The 14,414-nt window shown below is 51.5% G+C and overlaps 1 protein-coding gene across 12 annotated transcripts in view; it reads right to left on the bottom strand.

Annotated features, from left to right (window-relative positions):
* ANKRD27 (ankyrin repeat domain 27) overlaps positions 1–14,414 on the bottom strand; it is a 53,701-nt gene that overhangs the window by 24,151 nt on the left and 15,136 nt on the right. For 11 of the 12 annotated variants that reach the window (XM_038529491.1, XM_038529496.1, XM_038529493.1 and 8 more), the window contains 10 exons: positions 10,980–11,090; positions 9,369–9,525; positions 8,465–8,619; positions 8,021–8,080; positions 7,881–7,934; positions 7,700–7,765; positions 7,536–7,612; positions 6,396–6,517; positions 4,937–5,015; positions 4,297–4,429 (listed from right to left, as the gene is read on the bottom strand). In XM_038529491.1, coding sequence (XP_038385419.1) covers positions 4,297–4,429; positions 4,937–5,015; positions 6,396–6,517; positions 7,536–7,612; positions 7,700–7,765; positions 7,881–7,934; positions 8,021–8,080; positions 8,465–8,619; positions 9,369–9,525; positions 10,980–11,090 — 1,014 coding nt within the window. The remainder of the gene's footprint in view (positions 1–4,296; positions 4,430–4,936; positions 5,016–6,395; positions 6,518–7,535; positions 7,613–7,699; positions 7,766–7,880; positions 7,935–8,020; positions 8,081–8,464; positions 8,620–9,368; positions 9,526–10,979; positions 11,091–14,414) is intronic. The other variant, XM_038529492.1, reaches the window with a different exon arrangement.

Raw genomic sequence — 14,414 nt, 5'->3', positions numbered from 1 at the left:
GAGGCTGTCTACGGGCCTTCAGGCTCTGCCTCAGAGCCCGGTGGCACCGAGGGGATGGCCCGTTCCTGGGGTCCTCTCTCAGGCCCCCACAGCTGCCCTCAGAGGGTTAGGCTCACGGACCCGCGCCAACCCCCTAGCATGAGAGCTGCTTTGCTCCCAGCTGCCACGTGCTACGGAAAGCTCTAACAACTTGTTCTATTCAGTGATTTCTAGCCAAGCAGCTGAGGGTCAGAGAAACATCAAAGACATCGTTGCTCAGGTAAATTGGGGGTCCCTTCCTCCACTCCGGGTAACTAGACGAAGGGCAGCGATGACGAGAGGCAGATCCTCGGGGCCTGAATCCTCAAGGAGAAGCGACCTACCACAAGAGACAGCATACCAGCTCGGATCCATTTGGGGGTTTATTAGAAACCCAGTAAAGTGACAAAGACCAGAAGCCTGCAAAGCTGGAACAGAGAAGCGACCAATTCTTTCAGGATTCTCCCGGTTTTTGGTCAACAAAGGTTAAACTAGAGTCATCCCAAAAATGCTCATTTTCAAAAAGCTGGTCTTTACCTACGAGACTTTCTTTTTTAAGATTTTATTTATTTATTCATGAGAGACACACAGAAAGAGGCAGAGACCCAGGCAGAGGGAGAAGCAGGCTCCCTGCAGGAAGCCCGACGCGGGACTTGATCCTGGGACCCCAGGATCATGCCCTGAGCTGAAGGCAGGTGCTAAACCACTGAGCCACCCAAGGGCCCTTATTTATGAGACTTTTAAGTCTTTATGCTTAAAGAACATATATACGGTCACCTTAGGTACAATTATTTCGTGGGGGGAAATTTCTGTGAAACTCTATCACAGTATATAAAGAGGCAACAGGAAAACAAAATTTGACTTACTAATATTTAGTCCTAACACTTTCCAGAAACCTCACCTGCCATGCAGATACACATTTGAGCTCCTTCCCCAGGAAAGGGCACCGACACATAGCAGTGGCCTCACAGTCCTAGACACAACTGCGCTGACAGAAGCCAGTCGGCAGCTAAGGCTGATGCAGTGCCAAGGTGGCATCTCAGTGCTGGAATCACAAAAGACAAGGAGGCCGCCACACCTGTTCCGTCAGGCCTGACCCACTCGAGACCCAGGGGCGGGCTGCACGGCCAGCTGGAGGGAGGAGGCACAGCTCCTCCCAACATCTGCCGGGACCCACCACCCGCATCCAGAAGGCAGGACCAAGGCCAGGGGCAGACAGCTCAGACACGAAGGGTGCACGGGGCTGGGTCCCCACCCTGCCCACGGGCTGTGCACACTACAACCAAAGGCCGGGCTCAAGCCAGCACACGCGGGGGCCACCCGGCTGCTCTGTGGGTGGAGCACGTGACTCCTGATCTCGGGCTGTGAGTTCAAGCCCCACAGTGGGTGTAGAGGTTACTTAAAAATAAAATCTTGGGGATCCCTGGATGGCTCAGCGGTTTAGTGCCTGCCTTTGGCCCAGGGCATGATCCTGGGGTCCCGAGATCGAGACCCACGTCAGGCTCCCTGCATGGAGCCTGCTTCTCCCTCTGCCTGTGTCTCTGCCCCCCTCTCTCTCTCTCTGTGTCATAAACAAACAAACAAACAAATAAAAATCTTTAGGGCAGCCCTGGTGGCTCAGCAGTTTAGCACCGCCTTCTGCCCAGGGTGTGATCCTGGAGACCCGGGATCGAGTCCCACGTCAGGCTCCCTGCATGGAGCCTGCTTCTCCCCCTGCCTGTGTCTCTGCCTCTCTCTCTCTGTCTCTCATTCATAAATAAATAAATCTTAAAAAAATAAAATCTTTAGAAATAAGTAAGTCAAAAAGAAAAAAAACAAAACAACTCCCCCAACCCCTCTTGGGATGTCGTCTGAAGTCCAGGTGGGTGTGTGAAGCCGACTGGTGCCGTGTGGTCAGCCACTTCCTCACACTCCAGTCAAAGGCTTCAGATGTTGGCCTTCCTGCCCACATGCCACAGTAAGTAAGCAAGTGGGGTGGCCACTGTGAGGTTATTGGGGCAGCAAGGAGGCTGAAGAGCCTCCCTCCAGGTGACAAGGGACACCCCCAGCCCCATCAGGAGGCATCAGGCGATTCTGACCATCAGCCTACATGCCAACAAGAGGAGCATAATCTCAAATTTTAAAAAAATACAATTGTAGGGGCAACCTCAGCAGTTGAGCGTCTGCCTTCAGCCCAGGGCGTGATCCTGGGGTCCCAGGATCGAGTCCCACATTGGGCTCCCTGCAGGGGAGTCTGCTTCTCCCTCTGCCTGTGTCTCTGCCTCTCTCTCATGAACAAATGAGTACAATCTTTTAAAAAACACACACACACACACACAATTGTACAGTGGTGCCTGGGTGGCTCAGTGGGTGGGGCACCCAACTCTTGGTTTTGGCTCAGGTCATGATCTTGGGGTCATGGGATCAAGCCCAGAGTCCAGCCCGGCATCAGGCTCCGTGCTCAGCATGGGGTCTGCTTGAGATTCTTTCCCTCTCCCTCTCCCTCTGCTCCTGCCCCCGTTCATGCACGCACACTCTCTTGTCTCTCTAAAATAAATAAAACTTCTTTATTAAAAAAAAAAAAAAACACTTGTATAGGCACAGAAAAAAGACCTACCAAGACACTTAACAAGTCATCCCCAGCTAGTGAGTTCGTGAGAGGTATCTGCTGTCTTCACCGTAACAGGAGGCAGCTGGCCCTTGAATGACACAGGTGTGACCTGCACGGGTCCACTTACACGGCGACAGACACAGTACAAACGTGTCTAAACATGTGTTCTCTTCTGATTTTCTTAATGATGTTTTTTCTCCAGCTGACTTTATTGTAAGAATACGGTATATGATACATATAACCTACGAAATAGGTGCTAATCAACTGTTAATATTATCAGTAAGGCTTCTGGTCACCAGGAGGCTCCTAGTAGTTAAGTTTTGGGGGAGTCACAAGTTACATGCAGATTTTCAACGACGTGCAGGGTCAGCCCCCATGTTGTTCAAGGGTCAACAGTATATTGCAAACGCTAGTCTCCCAATCAGAAGAAGAAAAAAACCAACCCCCTATTCTTTTGGGGGAAAATAATATAAAACGCTATATACAACATAATTTAAATTATGTGACGTAGACCCAGGTGGGAAAAAGACGGGAAAGCACATAACACTGTCACCATGACTGAATTCAGGGGAACTGCTTTCACCCAAGCGCACCTGTCTGGACAGGCCTGTGGTTTTGTTTTGTTTTGTTTTGTTTTTAATTTTATTTATTTATGATAGGCACACAGTGAGAGAGAGAGAGAGAGAGAGAGAGGCAGAGACACAGGCAGAGGGAGAAGCAGGCTCCATGCACCGGGAGCCCGACGTGGGATTCGATCCCGGGTCTCCAGGATCGCGCCCTGGGCCAAAGGCAGGCGCTAAACCGCTGCGCCACCCAGGGATCCCTGGCCTGTGGTTTTTTCCAGATACTTTAACTTATCATTACTTTCGGAGATTCTAACATCAGCAGAAAATTAAGATCAAGTGAATGTTCAATCCTCAGGCTTGTTAATACAGTAATCTCTTCATCTTATTAATCTCAGCTTTGTGATTTCTGTGCGTACTGTCACATTTTGCCACCTGGTGAAATCGGCCAGCCATGCAGTCTTGGTTTAAGATTCTCAGCTTCACATAGAATACAATCACCTCCCCTCAGCAGAGCTCGCCAAGAAAATCGCAATAAGGCCAGTGAGTCCCAAAACTGCACATATTAATGATCTCATCTCTTGCCTAGACATCCACGCTGAGGGTTTCTAGCTCGCCCCTTCTGCCTGTGTGCTTTTGAGAATGGCGAGGACTAAAGAAGCAGGATTTTAAGTGTGCGACTCCCGGTCATGTCCTGCCAACTTTCACAACCAACTGGGTGCTCAGCGTTTCAGTCTGCTGGGTGTCTGCGAAGCCGCCCAGCCCTTAGGTGGCAGAGGCCAGAGGCCCCGTTCCTGGGAGACCATCTAAGAATCCCCCTCCCCTGGGGCACCCGAGTGGCTCAGTTGGTTAAGCATCTGCCTTCAGCTCAGGTCATGATCCCAGAGTCCTGGAATCAAGTCCAGCATCGGGTTCTCCACTCAGCAGGGAGCCTGCCTCTCCCTCTCCGTCTCCCTCTGTCCATGACCACCCACCCCCTGCCCCACTCGTGCTCATTCTCTCTCAAAATAAATAAATAAAATCTTAAAAAAAAAAAAAAGACCCTCTCCCCTCCCACCAACCTCAGAACTCTACCAAACATGCCCTGACGCCCACAAAGAAAGGCCAGGGCAGGAGGGATCTTACGGGTGGCTTCACGGAGAGGCTTCCTTGCCGAATATATTCAATCGCAGCCTCAATCGAGGTCAGACAATATCCCAATTCATCTTTTGCTGAGCTGCTAAATCTGAAGTTCTTGATATAACTCAAATTTGCCATCCTAACAAAAGGAAGAAAAAAGTTTCACTGTTGTGTAGCCAATTAACAACACTTCTCCAGAAACAGCACCACTGGCGTGAGTGACAGGCGCTGCTTAGCTCCAGGGAGCTGTGACTGCTACCCCCTTAACCTCTAGAGCATGTGCAATTAGGAAAGTAAGTAAAACTACCGGGTCCTCTCCTGGAGCATACTAGTTTTTAAAAAGCTGATTATTGTAAAGTGAACCAGAGGTTCCTGTCAGGAGAGGATGGGCTTTGGAGTCAAACAGAACTGGAGTCAGCTTCCCGCTCAGTCACTGACTAGCTGCATGTTCCAGAACAAGAGACATAAGCTCTCTGGGCCTCAGTTTCCCCATCTGTAGATGGAATGACCGCCATCCTCTGCAGGACGAAGGCACGGCCGACACCACAATGAACTCCTAAGGGGCGCTCGATTTCCTGGAGTTATACTGAAACCACCCCGGTACAATGCTGCCAGTTTGAAAAAGTATTTTAACAGAAAATATTACCAATTAGGGATATCTGTTTTCACAAGCAAATACAACAGGACCGACAGCAGATCATCAGCACACATGGTCTCCAAGTTAACTGTAGGGGGGGAAACACATGTTCCAAGTCATCGTGAGACCAACAGGTGTATCAGCTCCCCACCACCATCCAACCACAATCCAGTAAGACGACGCATCCGGGAGGAGTTCCCCTGCACAACTTCCTTTACAGTATCCTGAACATTTGTGGGGAAAACGAATGCCTACCATTCTCAAAACATGCGCAAGAGAAGGAAATCCCAAGCGGACTACCCCTCGCCACCTTCTAGGACCGTTCAAGGCAGTAATGGTGGACACGAGGCAAAGGTGTGCCAGAGTCACCGCGAAAAGCCTCCTTCCTCCTGAGATCATTTCCGTTTTATACACTGCAAGAATCTGATGCTCACATCTAGCTCGTTCTCATTTTTTTCACCTTGATATTTTAAGGGATCTATTCACATGTCTAATAATTCAAATAGCACAAAGGAACAAACCGGGACTTCTCTCCCATCCCCGCTGTCCAACCGTCCCCCAGGGGCTACTGCTGTTACTTCCCACCTAACCTTCCAGAGAAGTCCAGGAACTCACCACCGGGCACATGGATACGTAGCCACCCCCTTTTCCTGGAATGCCGCTAGAGGTGTACATATACACTCCCTCTCGTTTCACTTAACGCACTGTGACGATCACCCCCTATCTGCGCACACAGGTCTGACTCCCCTTGACTTTTTTCTTAGCTTATTTTGCTTTACTTCTTACAATGGAAAGTTTTAAACACACACAAGATTAGGAAGAAGGGTCTAACGACCAGTGGAACCCGCATGTACCATCACCAGCTTGCATCATTTTTTAAGATTAAAGGTTTTTATAATTTTAGCCAAAAGAATTTTATCAACCAACCATCTTCAGCCTGGAACACGGCTGCGGAAGCTGTGGGCAACTTGGCGCTGGGCTAAACAAATGGCAGTGAATGTCCTGATGGGGCCACCCGCCCACACCCTGGCAGCATGACAGCTTCAACAGAACACACACCGGGAGCTTTAAAGTCAATCACACACACTGTTGTATCTTGGCAAGTTCAGACCTGAGCGGACAGTGTCACCGTGTGAACCTGAAGCTACTGAAAAGTCAGGTTCTCAAAGAACCTATGCCGCCTGGGTTTGGGTTTATAGATCGGCCGTGTGGTGCCCATGCAGGTAAGGGAAGCCCGGCTCACTTCTGAGGCCACTGTTCTCTTACCCTTACGGTGCCTGGCCTACCCCCTCACTGCTATTACTAGGCACCCACGCATCAGAGCCGACTCCGGGGCGTTCAAGCTGGGATGCTCTGCGGCACATCACCCCATCTGTGTGATCCTTTAACACAAACTGCTCCTTAACAGACTTTTGCATCCAGACGTAGGCGTCTACGCCACCATTGGGGCCCTTCCCTGAGCACAAACCTCTCTGGCTGGGGGACTGTGTGATGAGCTGCACCACCTTTCGCAAACAAATCAACTTCTGCTGTGGTGAGGTGCATTTGTTCAGCTGAGCCAGCTCTCTCTTTGCACGAGGTATGTTGAAGCTGTAAAATAATTTGGAAAGTGACAACTTAAGACCACACAGCGTGAGGTCCCTCCTCCCCTGATCTAATAGCATACCGCAGATTAACACTCCTTACGACAAACTGTAAGAAACAAAAATAGAAACTCAAAAGCAGGGGCACCCGGGTGGCTCAGTCAGTTAGGCATCTGCCTTTGGCTCAGGTCATGATCCCAGAGTTCTGGGACTGAGCCTGCATGGGGCTCCTTGCTCAGCAGGGAGCCTGCTTCTCCCACTCTCCACCTCCCTAAAAAAAACTCAAGAAGCAACCTGAACCAAATCAATGGCAAAACTCAACCCCTTTGAATGTTCCATTTATGATGCAAAATGGTATTGCAGCTGCACCAAAAAATTAGGGGGAAAAAAATCCTTAGCCCCCGAGTAAGAGAGCTCAGAGGCATTAATAGTTTAAACATAAACACTTAAGACATTTTTAGAGCCTAAAGAAACATAAATTAATTCAAAAGCAGGTCCCTGGGGGATCCCTGGGTGGCTCAGTGGTTTAGTGCCTGCCTTCGGCCCAGGGCGTGGTCCTGGAGTCCTGAGATTGAGTCCCGCATTGGGCTCCCTGCATGGACCCTGCTTCTCCCTCTGCCTCTCTCTCTCTCTCTCTCTCATGAATAAATAAATTTAAAAAATATATATTAAAAAAAAAAAAGCAGGTCCCTCTCCGGGAGGCCTCCATCACTCCAGGTGAGGAGTGATGTCTGCATGCAGGACCCACTTGGACGAGCAAGCGGCGTGCCTGTCGAGGGACCAGCTATGCAAGACCCCTCCCCTGGAGCTCCCACCCAGCTGACATGCTGGCAGCAGGTGCAGGAGGGTGACAGCCACAGAACAGTCGTCTGCCAACCTCAGTCCTTGGTCTCTGGTCACAAGTCACCACACCGGTCTTCAGTATGAACTAAGTCTGTGTGCAGTCCCTGCCGCTGAGAGCCCTGTTTCCAGAAGGAGCAGCCCCAGCCTCTGAGGACGCCAAGCCGCTGCAGCACAAATCTTACCTGCACTCGGGTTTCACACCAATGTCTTTCTGCTGAAGATCTTGAAGGCTTCTTGTGATTTTGTTAAAGGCAGCATCCTAGCGACACATGTTAACAGAGCTTCAGGTTTCTCGAAAAGCTTAGAATGAGGCTCCCAACGAGGCTGATGGTGATTTAGGACCTACCTCGCTCGCCTCCATGGTCCCCACGTACTTAAAGATCAGATCATAAATATCATGCTGGACATACATCTGTGGAATCAACGAACAGATCCCCCGTTCCAGGTGCACAGAGGTGACAGGGAGAGGTTCCTCCCACCGCCCCGGCACCGCTGCCTTCTCTCCCCTCACTGCCCTGCCCTCTTACCTCCACGGCCTGCTTCAGCAGATTCATCTGGGCCTCCTGCTTGGCAAGCATTTTCTGGAGGACAAGAAGGTACCGTTAAGGAGCTGGCACTGGCATGTGGGCAAACTGCAGTCCTCTCCTTTGAGAGTCCTACTGCTTACCAGGTGAGAGTCCCTCAGAAGCTGCTGGAGGCATTTGGTGTAGAGAGCATTCACCGAGTCCTGCGCAACGACAGAGCGGAGAAGCAGGTCACTCCCGTAATCCGAGGCCACAACACAAAGCCCAGAACGCGTGACACGTCCCACAGTGAGAACATTTCACTAGATAATGTTTGCTGGGTGACAACTTTAAGTCCTAATACAGGCTTCTCAAATTATGTAATTTTTTTAAGTGTAAATGCATGAAGGGTTAAGAGAAAAAATTTGCCTTGGGGTTAACACTAAGATGGTAACAATAATCACTGCTCAAGTTTCTCCAGGGGCTTACACTACTTTTATAGTTAGAGAGAAACATTTAAACAAAACTTCCAACAGTGGAAGTTCTGGATTGTTCTTGAATTGGCCTGAGACAGGGCACGCCTGGCAAAACAAGACGCAGCTACTGACTATGTGCTGACGGAGGCTCTTTCTTTCACATTCCCTGAAGGTTCGCTGGAAAGAGGCAATGCTCCTGTCAAATCTCTCCGCGTGTCTTCCCAAAAACTCTCTCACGTCTTCGATGGTTTTCAGGGAAAAGGGATCGGAAGATGTTGAAGGCTCTTCTGAAAAAGAGACGGAGGGTCAGGCTGGCTGAAGCCGTCACAGTTTCCTAGTGGGGGAAGTTCCACATCCGTTGCCCTGCTCCCCCACCCCCCGCCAGGGTCTGGAGCCCCATCTTCCAGGAGAGGACAGGAATTATTTCAAGATACGGCCCAAGAGCAGCCTAGTTACAGGACAGCTCGAAGTCCAGAGAGCCCAGCCCCCTGGAAGCCTTTTCCTTGGACAAAACAATTTGAGACCATGGGCATGACCCATGAGGCTCTGCTGAAGAAGCACTGGTTCCTGGCAATAAAGGCCTCAGAGTACATTTAGCACACTGCCATCTCAACTTCCTGGAACAGCTGAAGAATTATTGCTTATTAAAAATAATGAGCTCTCAAAGAGGCACTGGGGCTGGGTGGGCAATAATGGTGTAAGAGCTAGCCCTAAAGCTGAGGCCCAGTACCAAAACCAGGGCTACCCCTCTGCACAACTCCAGGGGGCAACATTCACACGGGTCTACATCAATGCTGCCTCCTGGAATTGTGTAATGTCCAACCTGTGCAACCGTACACAGCAGCCCCCAGCCACACTGTCTTTGCTCAAGATGACTTTTTGATTCAGTACTGGGGGAAGTACTGTAACATTACTTACGTAGGCTTCTAGAGGGCTCTTGAATATTTTATGGGACATTTATAGCAACCATGTCAGGAGCAAAGGTCGACACACACAATTCTCCAAATCAGGAGAAAGGAGTTCTCTCCCAGAATACCTGAACTCTCTCTCTTTTCCAAAGGATGGGCTATACACAGTATGCTGAAACTTTCTTCTTTTTCATTGTAGAAAGTTTCTTCAAAGAGAATGGGCACTGAGAGAAGACAGGCGAAACCAGCTCCTAATTTAATCCTGTTTCCCTGTATAAAGACATCCTGGAACAAGAGAGCCGTCACTGCACCAGTGGCCAGGGGGTGACTGTTGATCCCCCGCTCGGCCTGGCCGCCTTTTCCCACCTGCCCGCCTTCGCTCCAGTGGGGGTTTGGGAGGCAGGGAGCATGAACACTCTTCCAGTTTGCTTTTTGATACTAAAAATTTTTTTTCCTCTCTGTTTGCCCTGTAGCCGCGGCTGATGCTTTCTCAATACTGTGACAGAGAAGCATTAAGCTGGTCCTCAGGGCAGAAGAAAGCCTGTACCCTCCGGGAAAGGAGGAAGGAAGAAGGCTGTCCTGGGATGTCCCGGGACTGCAAGGGGCCGGGGTGACAGGCTGCTGTCCCAGCCACATTCAGCATTCCGGCCCCAGCCCGGTGCCCGGGCAGACAGGCCACACGATAAGCTGGACTCCTCAGTCCTCTTCCCGAAGAGAGCAAGCCAACAGTACCAGTGTGGGGCGGGGCCCCAACCCAAGCTGGCACATCAGTCACCCTGCGTCCTGTCTCTGCTCCTGCCAAGGGGCCCATGAGCTGAAGGGCCAACACCGGGCACCTGGGCCCACTCCAACCCCACTGAGGACCAGCCCCCCCCAATCCATCCATCTCCACTATGTAAGAAAATGCGGACCCCAAAGGTCACAGCGAGGATGAGAGAGACTGCCTTCCTGCATCTCCTGCTGCTGAGCACGCGGAGAAAGATAAAACACCCTCTCAAGCTCTGAGAACCCCATGCTGAGGAAGAGGCCACAAAGCAAAACAAGCCGCCCAAGTCCCGAAACACAAAGACAGCCCCAGGACCATGCCAAATCGAAGGAAACTAAAAAGACCAACAACTGAATGCCTTGCCCAATCCCGGATCGAAAAAGAAAAAAAAAATCAAATTCTGTGAAAGGGTATATAATCTGTATAATTAGCACAATTCGTCTGAGGACAGTACGTTGAGCAGCATCCTATTCATGGAGCCTTTCCTGAGTGTGGTCGCCCTGCTGTGGTCATGCAGGAAACACACATTTTTGAATAAAGGGATGTGGTGTCTGCAATCCACTCTTTTCCTGAAAAAGGCTCGGAAAAGGCAGCGCCAGGTAGCGCGTGGGGGTGCGGGGGAGAGAGACGGATGACCAAGCAAATGGGGCCAGGATGCTAACCCTGACCACCGTGGGGGAAGAGCAGAGGAGAGTCCTTCGCACTTTACCGAGGCTTTCTGAAGGTTCGACAGGACTTCAAAACCCTGTTTTCTAAAAAATTTAAACTGATGCCCCGTCCAATTTGTGGCCAAGAAACTGGTGAGCTTTCGGGAGAACAGACGTAAAACTGGTCACTGAAGGACTGGGTTCAGGAGGTGTTCCAGAGCCACCCGGAGGGAGAGCGGCCCTGTGCCTTCCCCACCCCCCTTCCTCCCTCCTCCAGGACAGAGGCCTAGTTAGGGACCCTGGCTGGCCCACGACCGAATGCATACCTTTCCATTCAAGGTCTGAAAGTGTTCTTCCACGGGTATCAAAATATAAGATTCAAACTGACAAGTGGACTGAACGCTGCTCGACAAGCTTCCTTTGCAAGGCACCAGGACCTGGAAAACACAGGCGGGGGGAGGGCTACAGGATGGGCCACCCGCAGCTTCACCTCCTGGAGGGCAGGACCACGTGACGCGGGGGGGGGGGGGTGACAGACGGGCGGCCCCAGCCCCCAGGCTGGTTCCCACACCCGCTGGGTCCCCCCACTCCAGCCAACGCCAGGTGCCCCACTCTGTTCTCAACAGGTCTGGGGACGACTCCCAAGGGAGACAGGGTAGTTTGGAAAGAAGAGAAAGGTGAAACTGAAAAGCCACACGCAGTCCCATTGCTGGAATGGGAAACGCTGCACCTTGAAGACACTCTTTTTTCTCTTCCTTTTTTTTTTTTTTTTAATTTTTTTTTTAATTTTTATTTATTTATGATAGTCACAGAGAGAGAGAGAGAGAGAGAGGCAGAGACACAGGCAGAGGGAGAAGCAGGCTCCATGCACCGCGAGCCTGATGTGGGATTCGATCCCGGGTCTCCAGGATCACGTCCTGGGCCAAAGGCAGGCGCCAAACCGCTGCACCACCCAGGGATCCCTTTTCTCTTCTTTTTTTTAATCAATTAATTATTTATTTATTTTTAAGATTTTATTTATTCATAGAGACACAGAGGGAGAGAGAGAGAGAGAGAGAGAGAGAGAGAGAGAGAGAGAGAGAGAGAGAGGCAGAGACACAGGCAGAGGGAGAAGCAGGTTCCATGTAGGGAGCCTGACATGGGACTCCATCCCGGGTCTCCAGGATCACGCCCTGGGCTGCAGGTGGCGCTAAACCGCTGTGCCACCAGGGCTGCCCTACTTTTTTTTTTAATCCTAGTTGTGATCATAGTTGGTAATATGAACCACAGAAACGTGGCTTCCTCTGGCAGACTGCGGCCACCACCAAGGTAGGCCGGGGTGCCAGACTCTCTTTGGGGCAGGCCCCACCTGAGAGGTCAACTGTGGTCTCTGTGCGCGGCGGCTGGGGGACCCTCTTGGACTCAAGTGTACTCAGAAGGAAGAGGGCCCAGGTGGCGCCGTCCCTCAGAGCCCCATCTCCTCACCCCCATCCCCCAAGCAAACGGCTTCCAGGCTACCAACATCGTACAGACAAGGAAACTGAGGCTCAAGGAAGCTAAGGAACCTGTCCAGGGTCATGCAGCAGGTGAGTGGCGGGTGCAGCCCTGACTCACACTCCTGCAGACTTCCTGACCCCTGTCCTGGCCTCAGCCCAGAGCCCGCTGGAGTCCCCTCCGCAGAGACCCCGCGAGACCCCACAGCCCGGAGAGCCACTGTCACCCGGGGCCTCCTCGGGCCGGGGAGAAGGAGCAGCTCAGCCTCTCCTCTCACAGCAGGAGGCACTTGTGGAGGGAAGGAGGCCGCCCCGTGGACCAAGTGGTCTGGCCTCTCCTCAAACAACTGAGACAGACTCGGATCAACATCTGGATTTACTAGGCCGTGAACAGGGGACCCTCCGCCGGGGGCCAGGATACGGGAAGCTCTCTGGGATGACCCGCCCGGATGGATGAACTGCAAAGGCACAAAGGGAGAAAACGAGGAAAGGGGAAGAGGAAATGGAAAAGCGGGGAGAAGACAGGGGAGACGGTTTCACCAGGCCACACGGACGTCAACACTGAGCCTGCCTTACACACGGGGTACGCACGCCTCTGTGCCCCTCTGCACCCCTCTGTGCCCCACAGTGAGGAGGAAGGACAGACTCCCTCATCGATCCCAGCGTGACCTGTGGCTCTCCCCTGGGTCCTGATCCCAACCAACCCACTGTGAGACAGGCAATTACTAGACCACATGGGAAATGTGAACGGGGACAGGGGAGTTGGCAATACTGAAGAATCACTGTGATAACGGGCGTTGCGGTTACGTTTTTGAAGAGGCCCTGCCATCTAAAGCCACATTCCTAAACACCTACAGATGAAGCCGCAGGACCACCTGACATAATTTTCTGGGATTTGCTTCAAGATAATCCAGTGACCGGGGATCCCTGGGTGGCTCAGCGGTTTAGCGCCTGCCTTCAGCCCAGGGCATGATCCTGGAGTCCTGGGATCGAGTCCCACGTCGGGCTTCCTGCATGGAGCCTGCTTCTCCCTCTGCCTGTGTCTCTGCCTCTCTCTCTCTCTTATGTCTATCATAAATAAATAAAAATAAATCTTTAAAATAAAAAAAAGAAGATAATCCAGTGGCCAAGGGTGGAGAGCAAGAGGCGGGCAGAAATGACATGTGACAGGGCCACTGAACTGACCACGGCTGAAGCTGGGTGACAGGAGCATGGGACTCATTATACTATTCTTCTTACTTTTATCGTATGTTTGAAATTAAGCTCAGTCACTAGAGCACGTAACTCGATCTCAGGGTGTGGTCTGAGCCCCATGTTGGGCAAAGAGATTAATTTTTAAAAAATTGTTTAAAAATAATTTCAAATTTTAATAAAAGTGAAACTTGATGAAAAAAAGGGAAAAAATAAAGATAAAAGAAAGAAAGAAAAGGTGGGCCGTCAGGCATTAGCCTGAATTGAGGAAAAACCTCCTCATGGCCTCCGGGAGCACAGAAAGAAGAGCCCGGGGACCTGAGGTCTGGGCATGGGTAAGGGAATGCCCATGACCCACACCTGGGAGGTATTTATTTTTAAAATATTTTATTTATTTATTCATGAGCGACACACAGACAGAGGCAGAGACACAGGCAGAGGGAGAAGCAGGCTCCATGCAAGGAGCCCGATGCAGGACTTGATCCCAGGACCCCGGGGTCACACCCTGAGCCCAAGACAGACGCTCAACCGCTGAGCCACCCAGGCGTCCCCCGGGGGGTGTTTAACGCCCAAACTCAGGGAGTCCCACGCATGCTCTATGGATGGAGTCACACAGTCCCGTGTGAGACCAAGAACCGCTGAGGCACTTCGGAGAACCTCATCCCAGGAAACCGATTAAACTCTATTTACCTGTTGATGTATGCCTTGCCTGCCTCCCTAACTTAAATAAAGCACAACTGGCTCCTGCTGCATGTGTCCCCATTACCAGCCTCAGCATTCGACATACGGTAGGTGCCCCATCAATGTTTGCTGAGTGAACAGGGGTCCTCCAGTATCAGGGACCCCCTAGTTTTCAGGCAGACAATGCCGCCCGGAGCGTTTTGTTGCAGGCAGAAGCCGGCAGCTGGGCTCTCGGGCTGGGAGGGAGGGTGAGGAGGCCAGCCGCTGGGGGCTGGGGACGTGCAGCAGCTGGGAAGCTGCCCACGGGAGGCGGGGTCAAGTCCAAGTGCCTTCAGGGCTCTCCTAAGATGGAGCTTCAGACTTCAGATGCCACGGACGTCACAGCCTACGTGGACAACACCGAGTTCAGAGTCTCCG

The sequence above is a fragment of the Canis lupus genome, chromosome 1 (genome assembly GCF_011100685.1).
Source record: "Canis lupus familiaris isolate Mischka breed German Shepherd chromosome 1, alternate assembly UU_Cfam_GSD_1.0, whole genome shotgun sequence".
NCBI lineage: Eukaryota > Metazoa > Chordata > Mammalia > Carnivora > Canidae > Canis > Canis lupus.
This window is presented reverse-complemented; position numbering and strand designations above follow the sequence as displayed.